The 16,518-nt window shown below is 46.2% G+C and overlaps 1 protein-coding gene across 1 annotated transcript in view; it reads right to left on the reverse strand.

Moving 5' to 3' along the window:
- TNS3 (tensin 3) overlaps positions 1 to 16,518 on the reverse strand; it is an 81,168-nt gene that overhangs the window by 38,424 nt on the left and 26,226 nt on the right. The window contains 2 exon segments of the mRNA XM_081168481.1: positions 495 to 1,745; positions 14,028 to 14,132. Coding sequence (XP_081024607.1) covers positions 495 to 1,745; positions 14,028 to 14,132 — 1,356 coding nt within the window.

Genomic DNA, 16,518 nt, shown 5'->3' on the forward strand with positions numbered 1-16,518 from the left:
TATTTGAATATACTCTCCCCTTACTCATCTGTCTCCCCAACCTGAACCTCACAAAACTAAAGCAACTGAAAAGAATGAGAACTACTTGATGAGTCGCCTGCCATTCTCACCCCCCAACATCTTCTCCTAGGGAGGATCTGGAGGGAGAGGAAGTGACACGAGAGACCCAAATCGTAACAGGGAAGATCTGATTGGCCACTTTGAATCTTGGGATTTCATGGTCTATGCGTGCCTCTTTGGGTTTAATATAATGATTGAAATATAAAGATAGAAATTATTTTGATATAAGGTGTAGAAAAAAACATATTAATGAAAAAAGATAAATGACTTCAGTTCCATCCCAATGTTCCAGAGATCTGTAATAGGGAGATACTGAGATACTCCATTTCTCAGTGACAAACTTTTAACATATTCACACTATGCAATGGCAAATGGAAGCTTTTAACCACTGAAGAAAAACATATTTCATTGATGCATCATGAAGAATCACTCACCCTGCTGAGGCAGGTTTCTCTCCAGGACCTCTGCCTTCCCATGGAATCTGGGGCTCATCCCAAACCCTCCCATGTCCATTTTAGGGCTTGCAAGGCCATTCAGCTGACTTGTGTCTCTGCTGATTGTCTTGATACATGTGGGAATAGGCTCAAATGTTGGGTCCAGTTCTAATATTAATCTATTAAGCTGCTCAATGGACTGATCAATATCCAGGGTGGGGGAGGATGGCAAGCCTGCTGAATCGTTTCCCACGTTCAATCCCAGTTCAAGGTTATGTTGTAATTTTAAAACCTCAGGGCCAGGGATTTGTGCTGTCTTGCTGGACGGTGGCATACTCCCAAGACTCCTCTGCACAGCATCTCTGCTGCTGGATCCCCGCACAGGGGTATCTGGACCTCTGGCTTGGCTGCGCAGGTTGCCGGAGTTCTCAGCCACACCATGAATACCAAGCCGTACTTCATTCTCTGGGCTGTAAGCGTACTGGTGAGCAACGACCATGTGCTGTTCCCGCACCCATGTCTGGGTTGGGTAGCCACTGAGACTGTAGGCCTGTGGCTCGGTGGAAACGGCAGGATTTCTCGGCAGCTGCTGAGACAGCTTTGGGTCGGTGCCTCCAAAGTGCCTCTCATATCTGGCGTCTCCATCAATGTCCAAATCTGGGACCAGAGTGTTGCTGTACTCCTCCTCCAAAGTATTACTTCCAAAGCCATCTGACAGAAGAGAATTCTGGCTGCTTTTGTGGCAGCGGAAGTTTCCAAGGTGGTTGGAATGCTGCCCTTCGGAGGAGGACAAAGTCCCAAGGCTGCCCACACTGTGGAGGTCGTGGCTGGACACCTCGTCATCCAGAATGTCTGTTTCCCTGTCCTTGTGCTCCGCACCTCCATTCACATGAACCTGGGCGGGTACTATGTGGCGAGTCCCACTGAATGTGCTTTGGGCATCGGTCATATCCTTAGGAGGACTGGCTGAGTGCTGCAGACCAAGGCCGCTCAGCAATTGCGCCAGCCCCTCTTTCTCCAGGGGGCTCAGGACACTCTGGGTTTCTGGCAGGGGACGCTCTTCAGTCTTGTCCGTCCTCAGAGAGGCTGTAGAGTGTCCTGAGTCGCTGCCCACGGACAAGGCATAGTCCCTGGGGTCAGGGCTGGTGACTGCAGCAGCTGGGGCCCTGCGGGGAAGGGGGCTCTCACAGCAGCTTTTCTTCCTCGCTTCAGCATACAAGTTGCCCCCCGTGGGGTCCTGGGTGCGCAGGACTGCAAAGAAATACAGCAGGCATTATATAAGACGAAACAGAGTAGAGTTGGGGAACGGGGGCAAGAAGAAACTATTTAATATTGTTTATTATTATTTATTAAATTTTTGGTTGCTTTATCTTGCCCAGGGCAGCCCAAAGCAACCCACAACCAAACAGACAACCCTCAACCCTCACAGCCCCACATTAAGGAAAAGGAGGCTGTGAGGAGGCGGGGCTTTCAGTCTTGGCAAGTGATCCATGGGGCCAGACCTACCTGGGATGAGATGCTGTGCTCATTAGGCCTGACACTCAACCAAGTCCGAGAAGATCGTATTTTTGCTAATAATGAGTTGACTTCAACTCTGAAGAGTGTGATTACTGACTTGTGACATGAGGCCACCTGAGCCTCAAGCTGCAGTAAAGGATCCAGAAGGACCCACTGGTTGCGTGCCCACTCTTTCAGAGGAGGCATCTTCACAGCCATCTGGTCTAGGAAACCGCCCCCACCGCCAACAGCATCTCTGTCTTATCTGGCCTGAGCTTCAGTTTATTGGCTTTCATCCTGTCTAATATCGAGGTAACACACACACACACACACACACACACACACACACACACTATAGACTTTTTTTTGGGGGGGAAACCCCTCCTAAACCCTAGATTTTAGTAAATGATGAGATTTTGATTATTTGGAATGCGAAGGGAGAAATGCAAGCTGCCGAGGAATTCCTGGGTTATCCTGGGCAAAATGACATGGCCAAGCTAGGGCCATTAAGAAACAAGAGAGGGCGATTGAGAGCCCTTCACAATGCAAGAGAGCTGTCCTCCCCCCTGAGGTGTGAACAGAGACTGGGGGGTTGGAAGGATGGCAGGGTAACTGGGTGGGAGGTGAGTGGGGGGGGGAGTCTTGAGGAAGGGTTGCTGGGAAGAAGAGGAAGGAAGGAAGACTGGAATCCATCTTGGGTAGGTGGGCTGAAAGCTGGCTCCCTTGAAATGACTATGCTGTAAGATCTGGATGCCCTCCATGCAGACTGAAAGTGTAAACAGGTGAATAAACCATTTTTCTTAAAGTTACGACAATCTCCTCCATGTCTCAATTCTCTAAAGGAGCACAGACCCTGGGTGAGTGCCTGGAACCCGCTGGGATCTTTCAGGGAGGGGAGGTGGCACACAACTTTTGTAGCAATATATATACATAATAATAATAATAATAAAAATAAAAATAGCAGCAGACATTGCTATCATTAACTGTGCCAGAATGGATGATGAAATCACAATCATTTTACTCGCCTTATACAATTAATTCTGTAACAAGACTCACAAAAACAGAGCATTGCGTGGAAGGGGTGAAAAGCACATTTCCCTACTTTGTTTCTGAAAACTGAATTATTCTGGTGCAAAATTGCATTTGTATATTGGCTCCACAACCTACAGTGCTGGCTATTTATGTATTTATTTATTTGCAAATGTACAGCCCTGAGGTGACTAGACTTCTGCATCAGTTCTATGAGCAGCCCAAGTATGGGAATGATTTTTCTACATTGTCCAACTTCTGCTTTAGAAAACAAGCGAATGAAAAACACTTGTGGAGGGGAAGAGGTTATTCAATATTTAAGAAGGTGATACTTTACTTCCTCATTAACAATAGATACAACATCATGCAATATAGAGAGGGGTCTTTAATTTAAGGGTATTTCACTCAGAAGGGACGCGGGTGGCGCTGTGGGTTAAACCACAGAGCCGAGGACTTGCCAATCAGAAGGTTGGCAGTTCGAATCCCCGTGACGGGGTGAGTTCCCATTGCTCGGTCCCTGCTCCTGCCAACCTAGCAGTTCGAAAGCACGTCAAAGTGCAAGTAGATAAATAGGTACTGCTGCGGCGGGAAGGTAAACGGCGTTTCCGTGCGCTGCTCTGGTTCGCCAGAAGCGGCTTAGTCATGCTGGCCACATGACCCGGAAGCTGTACGCCGGCTCCCTCGGCCAATAAAGCGAGATGAGCGCCGCAACCCCAGAGTCAGTCACGACTGGACCTAATGGTCAGGGGTCCCTTTACCTTTATTTCACTCAGAACATCATTTTAGTGGCCCACAGAGAATACGGTAATTTAAAAACCAATTACAAACCACGGTTTTAAAGAGGAGAGAGTAAGAATAAAATTCTGGCTACCCCCCACTCCCAAAACAATTACTTCCATGTGTGCTCCTGATAATCCACTATCTCACTCCACACGTAGCAGGAGGCTCTTCATCTTGGGCTTGTGGGTTTGAGCCCCACGCTGGACAAAAGATTCCTGCATTTGCAGGGGGTTGGACTAGATGACCCTCATGACCCTTCCAACGCTATAATTCTATTTCACTTGTTTTAAAAACTATAGTACATAGCCCAGCTGAAGTTAAGCACATCCTTACTCCAGAGGAGGCGGACAGCAGCCAAAGGCAAATGGATGGGAGAGAAAGGAGGGTGAGTCCGTTTCCCAGCTTCCTAGAAATACCACCTGCTGCTGCAGGTCTTCTGGCACTCTTTGCCCCTAATTGGCATAAGCTCCACAAACGCTCATCCAATTTGCAGATGACACCAAACTGGGAAGGGTAACTAATGCCGCAGCAGATAGAATTGGGACTGAAGATGACCTTAACAGATTGAAGAACTGGGCCAAAACTAACAAAAGGAATTTCAATAGGGACAAATGTAAGGTTCTGCACTTTGGCAGGAGCTTAACATGAGGCATCAGTGTGAGGCAGCAGCAAAAAAGCTAATGCTATTATTCTAGGCTGCATCCACAGAAGTCTTGTGTCCAGATCAAGGGAAGTCATAGTTCCACTCTATTCCAGACCACACCTGGAATACAGTGTCCAGTTCTGGGCACCACAATGTAAGAAGGATGCTGACAAGCTGGAAGGTGCGCAGAGGAGGGCAACCAGAATGATCAAGGGTCTGGAAACCAAGCCTTAGGAGGAGCGGTGGAAGGAGCTGGGCATGCTTAGCCTGGAAAGGAGATATGAGAGCCATCTTCAAATATCTCAAGGGCTGTCACATAGAGGATGGAGCAGGCTTTTCTTTTCTTCTGCTCTGGAAGGCAGGACCTTCAAGTTACAGGAAAAGAGATTCTGACTAAACATCCGGAGAACTTTTCTGACAGTAAGAGCTGTTTGGCAGTGGAACAGACTCCCTCAGGAGGTGGTGGACTCTCCTGTCTTAGAGGTTTTTAAGCAGAGGCTGGATGGCCATCTGTCTTGGATGCTTGAATTAAGATACCTGCGTTGCAGGGGGTTGGACTAGATGACCCTCGGGGTCCTTTCCAACTCCACAATTCTATGAAGTACCCTAATGGGCTTTTCAAAAGAATTATGATTTGAGGGAATAAACAAGGTGCTTTCTCCAAAGCTCTGCATTACACTCTCTGCACTTGAAGCTCATGCAGAAAATTTTAACGGTCTTTTGAGAGAGCCCTAACCTATTGGAAAAACAAATGAATGACTGCACAGCCATTCTGTCAGCAGCGCACTGGATTCCAAGCAAGAGCTTGCAGGTTTGATATCAACTGATGTGTCTCAAACCTGTGATTATACAGCTTGATCAAAGAGGGAAATCTGCTCTGTGGATTTGTTTACTACAGTAACTATAGTTACATGTAAATATTGTACAGTTTATATGGAACAATCAAACTTTTTCCATTTAAAGGAAAAACAAAACGTCAACTGCAGAGTAATTATTTTCTTTTGAGCAAACATGGTCCCACATTGACTTAGTGCAGCAGTAAGAGAAGGTGGGGTTAACCCCTCAAGCTGTTTTCCTGATAAAAACTGTGGCCGCCTCAATCCTGCTATGCAGCCCAGGCCCATGAGGGAAAACCTATGATAAGAGTGCAGGTTTTACTCATGAGGGAGGCGCACCAGTGTCCCAGTCCAACCTCCTACAAGCTGCTCCTTGCAAACCCTTGGAGCTCTGTGAGAGATTCAATCTCTGGCAACTTCAGGTGGAGCTGGAACACCCAGGAGAGCAGCTGCCAGTTGTGGTCGTCTTGAGCTGCATGGTCCACTGGTCTGTCTTGGGATAAGGCAGCTTTCTATGCCACCACATAGGGAAAAGACGGCAGAGATCTGAGCATGTGATAGGAATCTGTTAATGAACAATAGTCTCCCAGCTTGTATGGTCCCTACAAGTCAATCCTTCCCCGGGGCCTCTCAGCTGAGTCATGTTTAAAGCTATTCATGGACAGAGAGAAGATTGAATCACCTTTGCAAAAGATGGCAACACTCACCTCATGACATGGCCAGAGGCTAGGACCACAGCTTCACATATAGTTAGAATTGCCAAAGGACAATAATTTCAGCAGTCACTGCCAGAGTGAAGATTCCCTTTAGACCCAACTCAGATTTTCACCTGCAAGAGCCCACTATGAGACAAGCACTGATGCAAGGAATGAGCAAAACAGCTTCTCTCTGGAAATTTTGGTGGAGTGCAGAATACATTTATTTCACTTTGCCCAAACTCTGAGGTGGTTTATAAAACCTGGAACAGATTCCACAATCCACTGTACCGTGTTCAAGGAGAACTAACAAAGCTACCTAACATCTCTTGGGGTAATGACACCACCCCCTTGCTCCACAGGCATGGCAGGGATCTTGCACATGTGCCTTTCAAACTGTGCTAGATCCACTTTGTACAGTATGCTGTTTTTAGAAACGTCCTGGAACTTCTAGTTATGGAAATCCTTCAGATACACAACTTGGGTGGAGAGATTCAGTGGGGATGAAGTTGCTCTGTCCCACCCCTGAGAAACCCTGCAAATCATCCTCTCAGGCTGAATAAGCCACTGTGATATGGCTTTCCATGAGTGAAACTTAAGAAAGGGACAAGCACTAGGCAGGCAAAACACCCAGCTTGTGTGCTTTGCATGTCTGATAAAATAAAATATTTACGGAGAATACGCAGCAGGTAACATTTTCTTCACCTGACCTTCAAGGAACATTCCTTTCCATATGAGTCACTCAAATTATTTATACCAAATCATAAGGAGCTTACATGGTTCCTCAGTAATCCCTGCCCCCTTTTAACTCCACCATACAAAGAAGGGCCTTGTTCTTCATGCGCCAGTGAAGTCTGCAAAAAGTTTTCCTTCCAATTTAACGGGCTGCATCTCTCAACTTACCTTGACTCGACCTGACTGAAGAATTTTAGAGATGAGGCACTCAGTATTATTCTAAGCTGTTATTAAACAGGGCAAAACAAACCTCTCATTTCTATTTAAAAGAAGAACCAAAATACAAACGGTTGGATTCTAGGAAAGCACATAAGCTTGGCATTTTGTCAGCCACTCAGTGCTTGGTCATTTGCCTGTTTCTGAAGTCCCACACATGGAAAGTCTCTGCTGTGAAGACACTTCTGGCAAGTCTCTTTGCCACTTGCCTCACCTGCTCACATCTTTAAAAGCCAAAGAGACTGATCAAAAGCTGCGAAACTAATATGCTCAGGCACAGCATGAAAGGAAAGGAAGTTTCCAAAAAAAGGGGGAGGGAGATAGGCTAGGAGAGCAAGACTTGACTGAAATGATCACCTCACCAAATATGCTGACACTCTCATTAACAGCTGAAATACTTCATTTCACTTCAAACCTTGCTCTCATTTTTCCAAGGAAACAGCCTTCTGCAAAAATGGTACAGTAACACAGCTGTCCAAACTCCGCCCTCCCCTCCCCCAAAAGAAAAGAAACCAAAAGCAGATTGGAACTGTAAAGCTGAGCTAGTGGCGATGGAATTTGTCTACATCAAACTGAAAACAACCCCTTTCTTTCCCTACACCGTTTCTCTTAAGCTCAACTCCCTCCAGGAAAGGGGGAAAGGAAATTCTTCTTGAATGACCGAGAGACCTGGTAAAATGCCAGCCCTGAATCTGAACTATAAACTGAATGGGATCAGCAGCCACACAGAGAAATATGGCTGCATGTGTATTTTTATGCCTACAAACGAACACACTGAAAGCAGATCCCATGAACAAAAGCAACGCCAAAGTCACAAACACTTACCAACTAAAGTTGATTAGGAGAGAGTTCTTAAACTTCCTCTGTGCAAAATTCACCCACTTCTGTTTCTCAGCTTTTTCTGACCTGTCTCACAGCTATCTCCTTTCCAGCCATTCAGGACTTGAGAAAGCACATTCAAAGAAGCAAACTAGCGAGGTAAATTCATGAACTGTAGGGCCCAGTAATGACAGTTTTGACCCAGTTTTTCTAAATTGGGTTGGATAACGCTATATATGAAACTTATTTGCTTATCCTGCACCACCAGCTATCCCTCTTTAGGTAGGAAGTAATCTAGTTGCCCTCCCACACGTAAGAAATAAATCTCCGCCCTTAGGCAAAGCTGTACAAGCCCAGAACTGCATTCTCTGCAAGGGTAAGTCATTTCTGCTGTTTTGCCTTGCCTCCTTTGCTAAACACAAACTCACAAAGCATTGTATGAACATAGCATGTCTCTCTCACTCACATACAAACAAACAGAGTCTAAAGAAAATGGTATCTTACCTTGCAGAGGAATTACAGAAGCCCCATAACTTTTTGAAGCAGCAAAATGGTTGCCCTATTTTAAAATCAGCTTCACACACTACAACAGCAAACGCAACACACACAAAACTGCAGCAGCTGGAAAACACCATCAGTTTTAGCTACTTTGCCATTCTCGATGCAGCAGTTGCTGAAGGTAAATCGCTCTCACTAGAGAAGCAGGAAACTTTGGATTCAGAAGAAAAAGAGTAAAAATGTAAACATAAGGGAGGAGCCAGAGAGTGCAGTCAGGTTCTGTGAAATTTGAACCCTTGCAGCAAAGCGAGAGTGAAGCAGTGGTGTTTCAGAAGGTATTTCAGGCTACAAACTCTTTCTCACAAATGTTATTTTCTTCTCCCCTCTGCCCATCTCACCACCATTAAGCCTTAGTCAACTGATGCTGGACCCCAACACGAGTCCACCTTAATTCTTGCATCACCAAATGACACAGATAGTGTTCTGTGAGGTTCTCCCCGGAACTGTTATGCAAATATTTGTTCTGAATGCCCACATCCTCATTTGGCTCACTCTCTATGCATCTCTGTGCAGCAAGCTGCAAAAGATTTGTTCAGTCCTAACCACACTCAGCTTCCCGCACTCAACAAAGCAAGCTCTGGGTCCTCATCTGGATAAACTCAAACTTCCATCAGCTTCGGCTGGTGGCCTCTATCTGTGCCTCTATCTGGACAGGGATAGCTTAACTTCTGTCATATATGCTTTGCTAATCTCTAGGTTAGATTACTACAACGCAAAATGCTTTAGAAACTTCCAGCTGATGTGGACTTCAGCGGCCAGATTGCTCACCAGGGCAAGACAGTGTGAGCATATTGCACTGATCCTGGCTGGACTGGACTGACTGCCAATTAGTTTCCAGGCCCAATTCAAAGGGCTGGTTTTGACCTATAAAGCCTTAAAGGGCTCAGGGCTGTAAGAGCTCCCAGACAGACTCAGACCCTGCAATCATAATCTGTGGGCCTTCTTTGGGTGCCTCCCCCACGAGAGGTCCAGAGGGTGGCATCAAGAGGACGCGCCTTTTCGGTGGTGGCTCCCATTTGTGGAATGCTCCCCCCAAGGAGTCCTCCCTGGCACCTTCATTACATACATACTCATAACTGCTCAGTGATCTTCAGATGAAGGGCGGAATACAAATTTAATACGTAAATAAATAAGTCTGCAAAAATCTACAGTTCACGCCAGCAAATCATTACCACACCACAGCCCACAAAACTTTCTTTGAACCCTATGAAAACTTCCTGAAAACATTCTCTAATGTTAACACATCCCAACCAAATGAGCCATGCCACAGGCTTCTTGTTTATGAGCCGTGGCCAGGAAAGGGGCTGCCTGTCTGGCAACAGGCATTTCAAAAGCTGTATAACAATGATGACTATAATTACTACAAAGGCAATCAAACAGTATTCAAGCTAACAAACTAAACTTTGATGCCTGAAATGAAAAGACTAGAACTCAAAGTTCTAGTACTTGAATCTCAAGAGCAAGGCATCTTTGAAAACAACCCATTTTGTCAAATTGCCCATTGGAGAAGGGAGGCAGCAGCGAGTGCATGGCAACTGCTCCACCCGAGCTGCCCCTGCTCTCTCTCTGGGTGGGCGCAGGCATGGCAATCATCCACTTCCTTCACTGGACAGTGTGTGTGAAACTCAAGGCTTCTAATATTAAAAAGTTCCAAGTGTACTTATATGGAATCAAAAAATGCTGATATTGATGGAACCAGTTCCTAGGGCCAGCTGTTCCTGCTATCTTCTCGGGGAGAAGGGTTTTCATAAGATGCACTGGGCCACTGAACTAAATCAGCTTAAGTTGGGCTTCCCGGTGTTACAGTGAGGGGGGAAAGTATTTGATCCCCTGCTAAATTTGCCTCTTTGCCCTCTGACAAAGAAATGACCAGCCCATAACTTTAATGGTAGGTTTATTGTAGCTGTGAGAGACAGAATAACAACAGGAAACCCCCCAGAAGCCCAGAAGACAATAGTCAGAGAGTGGTGTGCATTATAATGAGTGAAATAAGTATTTGATCCCCTATTAACCAGCCAGATGTCAGGCTACCTGGTATCTTCACTGTATGTAAGGAGCTGAGATTAGAAGCACCTGCTGTAAGGGAGAGGTCTTACCTGTAATCCCAGCTCGTTACAGTACCTGTACAAAAGACACCTGTCGACAGAAGCAATCAATCCAGCAGATTCCAAAGTAGCCACCATGACCAAGACCAAAGAGCTGTCCAAGGATGTCAGGGACAAGATTGTAGACCTGCACAAGGCTGGGCTGGGCTACAAGACCATTGCCAAGCAGCTTGGTGAGAAGGTGACAACAGTTGGTGCAATAATTCGCAAATGGAAGAAACACAAAATAACTGTCAACCTCCCTCGGTCTGGGGCTCCATGCAAGATCTCATCTCGTGGAGTTGCAATGATCATGAGAACGGTGATGAAGCAGCCCAGAACTACAGCCCAGAACTTGTCAATGATCTCAGGGCAGCTGGGACCATAGTCACCATGAAAACAGTTGGTAACACACTACGCCGTGAAGGACAGAGATCTTGCGGAGCCCGCAAGGTCCCCTTGCTCAAGACACCACATGTACAGGCCCGTCTGCAGTTTGCCAATGCACATCTGAATGACCCAGAGGAGAAGTGGGTGAAAGTGTTGTGGTCAGATGAGACCAAAGTCGAGCTCTTTGGCATCAACTCAACTCGCCATGTTTGGAGGAGGAGAAATGCTGCCTACGACCCCAAGAAAACCATCCCTACCGTCAAACATGGAGGGGGACATATTATGCTTTGGGGGTGTTTTTCTGCTAAGTGGACCGAAAATTCTTCCTGATGTTTAGTTGGAATCTCCATTCTTGCAACTTTAATCTGTTGCATTGCTCCCTCTTCCATGTGACAGCCCTTGAGATATTTGAAGATGGCTATCATATTTCCTCTCAGTCTCCTCTTTTCCAGGCTAAATATACTCAGCCTTCAGCGACATTAGCTACCCCTCCCAGTTTGGTGTTACCTGCAAATTGGATGAGCATCCTCTCAATTCTGTCATCCAAGTTGTTTATAAAGACATTGAACAACAACAGACTCAGGACAAAACCCGGAGGCAGCCCACTGGTCACTTTTTTCCTGGATGATGAGGAACCATTAATGAGCACTCTGGATTTGGTCAGTCAACCACCTACAAATCCACCTATCATGGGGGACTTTGTTGAGAACCTGACTGAAATCAAGATACTACGCAATGTCCACAGCATTCCCACGAAGCTTGCCACTCTATCAAAAAAAGAAATGAGATTCATCTGGCATGACTTGTTCTCCAAGAATTCTCAAAGATTATAGGTAGAGGTTCTGAGATTACAACTGCGAGGTTCTTAATACCCTTTGGGTGCAGCTCATCAGGCCCTGGAGATCTGAATTCATTCAAAGTCGCTAGGTGATCCCTTACTACCTCTTTTCCTATCTTGGGCTGCAGCTCCTTCCTTACACCATTTATTCTGTTATCACCTGGTTGGGCATTGCTTTCCATTTAGGTGGAGACAGAGGCAAAGTAGGTGTTGAGTAGTTCCACCTTCTCTCTGTCAGCCAATAGCATTTGTCTGTCTTCTGCACGCAAGGGACCTATTGCTTCCTTGTTCTTCCTCTTGCTTCAGACATAGCCAAAGAAACCTTTATTATTATTTTTAACCTCTCATGCAAGCCCTCCTGACCCTCTCTCTGCAACTGCCTTCCATGCTCAAAGCATGGATCTCTTCACAAGTGGGAAAAGAATTTAGAGAAGAACTAGATTCTGACATATGAGGAGATATCTTAAATAAGTTTCACATTCATCTGCTAAGTTTGCTTGATAGGGAACCTCTCAGGTGGGCACCATTGCCATTATAAGAGAACAAGGGAGGCATTCATACTGAGTTTCAGCACCTCCTTTTCTAGAAAAATAGTCCTGGTTTCAACTGTTGTTTTCTGGAAGAACTCCATGAAAAAAATTAAAGAAAACGTTTGTGTTGTAAACCCATTCTCTGTGTCAGGAAAAACCAGCTTGTCTAAGAACACAGCAGCATGAGTGTTTTATTAATTTGACAACAGATTCTGCAATAAAAGATAAGAAATCACTATCAGAGCTATCAGTTAAAAGGCGAATTTAAAGTTTTGTCAGATAAAGCTTTGGTTGCCACATGGAAATGGAGAAATGTAACAGTACATAATATATTGGATTTAAAAATAAACTCACCTATTTTGTCTCCCAAATTTCTATCACCCCTCCCCTCTCTCACACACACTTCTTTCAAAGAACTGCATATACAGCTCAGAAATCAAACCACACATTTATTCACTTACCAGAAACGGCACTGACTGGGCTGTTTTTGTTAGTAGGCATTTGCATTCCTTCCAAAGCACCAGAGCCAAAGTAATCTTGCCTCAAATCTAGAGTTTTGTAATACAGAGCAGCCCTCTGGGAAACCAAGTATTTAAATATGCAAGAGGGCACCTCCCCATTCAACTACTATTTACCTTGAGTTAAAAGGGGAGAAAGGGCGGGAGAAAGATAAACTGAAAAGTCAACTGTCCCAGGGGAAAAACAATCATCTTGTCATAGGTGAATTCCTGAAAGCCAGCTGCTGCTCACCTGGATGCAGTTCTTAATAACTCCAGAGAGACAAGGGCAGTTTCTAAAGCTTTGGTTTTCACAGTACTTATTGTCCTAACCTTGAAAGCTTCACCAAAAGTCAGCAAGAGTCTTTTACCAATGGCTGCTTTCCACTAACGCTGTAGTGGACCTCTCTTTCCAAGTGTAAATCTCTTTTTACTGACACCTGGCACTTTCATGGATTGCTGCTAAATTGCTGCAGGCACTGTTGGCATCTATCTACCAGGACCATCGAATGCCATAATTCTGTATTATTAAATAAATAAATAAATAACAGGAATGTGGGATTCAACTTCAGCTTCCAAACAATCCCAAATTTCACTTTATCCTTCTTCTTTTTACTGCACACAAGTTGGCTTCTACACCAGTGGAGAATCTTTTAAAGAACATATGTGCAAGAAAACAAACCACAGCTGGAATAAAGTAATTACAAACAATGTAGTTATACTGTGCCATAGGCAGGGCTGACTCATCTATGAAGCAAGGTGAGACAACCGCCTCGGGTGGCAGGATTCATAGGGGCAGCAGATCCGGCCTCCAAGAAACATATCACCCACTGTTGCTTCCATAGCTTCTACCATGTAGCTTGCAATCAATATTGGGAAACAATATTGGGAAACTGCAAAGCTGTGGGAGTTCTAATTAAAACCAGGGAGGTCTCTGCAGATGATAAACAACCATTGAACTTGGCCCTGTCTGCTACTGTTGACTATAAATAACAGCCTTGCTTAATATGAAACTGCAGCTGATGTGGAATTTGTCAATATGACTTAATGGATCCTAATCTGGACTTCAGTAGAGCATTGTCATTCATTTAGTCTAAGCCCCTGTGTGCACATCTGAACACTGCAAAACATGCCAAACAACTGAGTTAGCTGATGGCTTTTTTAAAAAAAGAGGGCATGAGGTCAGAGGACATCAGGGAAGCTGGCAAGGTGAATACGGTACTGTACTGTCCTATTGTAATAATGTGAAAAACCTAATAAACTAGGTTTTTTGGAAAAACAAAAGCCATGAATGACAGCAAGACTGCAAGCACAGCTGGACAGGCTGAGAGGGACCTTGTTGGCTTCCTCATCGCTTGTATTGTTCACTTCCTGGTAGCAACTCACCTTCCTCATCAGCACTCATGTTTTCGTAAGAATCCCAGCAAATCAGTGGATCGGAACAGCTGAACTCCGCTAATACACCATGGCCATTCTGTAGTTGTTCACGTCCTGAAATATGAGAACCAGAAGTTTAGGTTAGGCATCTCCAAATACACCCCCCCCCAATCAGCACTGGCTAGTTTACTGAGGTCACTATGGGGGGCAGAATCACTTTTTTGAGTTTCACTTCCTCATCAAGAACTAGAACAAGAAGTGACTCAAATGTGCAGGGAAAGAGAAGCTATGCTGCAAGGCATAGTATAGTAGTATAGGCGAGAAGGTCTCATGGCTGAATTCTTCCCCACCTCAAAACTCTCTGTATGTGAAAAAGCTAGCACATACCGGTAAGTGAAGATGCTCAGTTGCTTCTTCCCAAAGTTCTAGTTTTCTTTGAGCTGACAGTTCAGGTGTGGGGAAGAACTGAAAGGTGCATTTTTTCCTCTGCATTAAATAACTAATGAATGTAAGCCCATAAAATCATGCCTAGGGTTTTAACTATCAGTATTTCTGATGTTTTCATTTCCCAATAAAGTTAACTGGAAGTTCTGGGCTTCCTCCCCACGCCCCACCACAGCCCAAGGAATTTATCACTGCAGATAACATGGTTGTGTAATAAGGTCCAAAGCTCACCGCAGTGGTGATGCAACATGCAAGCAAGAGTTTAGCTGGAGGGAGGCCCTGATCCTGCTTCTTTTCTTACTTTGCTTCTAGAGCAGCCAAAGCACAATGGTGATGAGATCTCAGCCACCCACCACTTCAATTTGTGGAAGGCCTACTGCAAAGTACTGAGTCCAGAAAATCCTGTTGACATCTCTAGCACAGAGGAAACCCTGACAGCAAGACCCAGAGTTGGCCTAAACCCATATCTATACATGCAAGGTAGCATTTCCCATTTGAATGCCAATTTGTATCATGGGGTCTTTGTCCTAAGCCTTCTAAGCAGTGCTTTTTCTTAGAACAAAAGGTGCCTGTTCTCACCAGGAAGTTCTTACAAGTAAATGCCACACTTTTAACCTTTGGGGGGGGGATGTGTACCCTTGAGTACCCCCAGAAAAAGCAAAACTCACCCTCCTGAAGCGCAAACAGAAGCACAAATAAACAATTGTTTTTTATTGTTCCTTTTATGCAGCTTCATTTCAGGGGACATACTGAGGGCTTACCTTTTTTCAAACCATCAAGGTAAAGTGGGCTTCACATAGGATTAAAAACAAATAAAATTCTAACATGGTTTCCTAAGGGATGAAGTAAGAGCTGCATTCTGAGATGCACTGAAATCAGTTTCACACAGATTACTGCCAGCTACTGGTTGTGGTTCGAGGACCCGATCCCCGCAATGTGGAATGAATACGCAAGGACACGTGATATAAGGTTAATGGGCAAGAAAAGGCCACAACTTTATTGATTACAGCAGTGAAAAGGTACAGTGGTACACCGCAAGACGAACGCCTCGCGAGACGAAAAACTCGCAAAACGAAAGGTTTTTTCGTTTTCGAGTTGCCTCGCAAGACGAATTTCCCTATGGGCTTGCTTCGCAAAACGAAGCTTGCCCCGCAAGCTCCGGGGACAGCGGGTCTTCCCGCTGTCCCCGGACCTCTTTTGAAGCGCCCCGCAGCCCCTTGCTTCAAAAGAGGTCTGGGGACAGCGGGGAAGAAGCGATCTTCTCCCCGCAGCCCCAGGTCCGGGGACAGCGGGAAGCGCTTCCCGCTGTCCCCGGACCTCTTTTGAAGCAAGGGGCGGCGGGGAGAAGCGATCTCCCCGCAGCCCCTTGCTTCAAAAGAGGTCCGGGGACAGCGGGGAAAAAGCGATCTTCTCCCTGCAGCCCCAGGTCCGGGGACAGCGGGAAGCGCTTCCCGCTGTCCCCGGACCTCTTTTGAAGCAAGGGGCGGCGGGGAGAAGCCTGCCCCCGCCGCCCGGCTTCGGAACGATGCTCCGAAACCGGGCGGCGGGGCGGGAACACCTTCTGAAGGCGGGCGGGGGGGCGAAAGTTTTTGCTCCCCCCTGCCTGCCTGGCCCGGAGGGCTTTTGAAGGCAGGCGGGGGGGAGCAAAGACTTTCGCCCCCCGCCCGCCTTCAGAAGAGGTCCAGGACCTCTTCTGAAGGCTGGCAGGGGGCGAAAGTCTTTGCTCCCCCCTGCCTGCCTGTCCCGGAGGGCTTTTGAAGGCAGGCGGGGGGAGCAAAGACTTTCGCCCCCTGCTCGCCTTCAGAAGAGGTCCAGGACCTCTTCTGAAGGCTGGCGGGGGGCAAAAGTCTTTGTCCCCCCTGCCTGCCTTCCCAGGGGCTTTTAAATCGCCCCGGACAGCGGAGAAGTCCTCCGCTGTCCCAGGGCGATTTTAAAATGCCGCCCGCCAGCATTTTAAGATCGCCTGGACAGCGGAGAAGTCCTCCGCTGTGCCGGGGTTTTTTAAAATGCTGGGGGTGGGAAGAAAAGCCCTTGTCCCCCCCCCCAGCCTTCAGAA

The sequence above is a fragment of the Podarcis bocagei genome (assembly GCF_964188305.1).
Source record: "Podarcis bocagei genome assembly, chromosome: 13".
In the NCBI taxonomy this organism is placed as follows: Eukaryota; Metazoa; Chordata; class Lepidosauria; order Squamata; family Lacertidae; genus Podarcis; species Podarcis bocagei.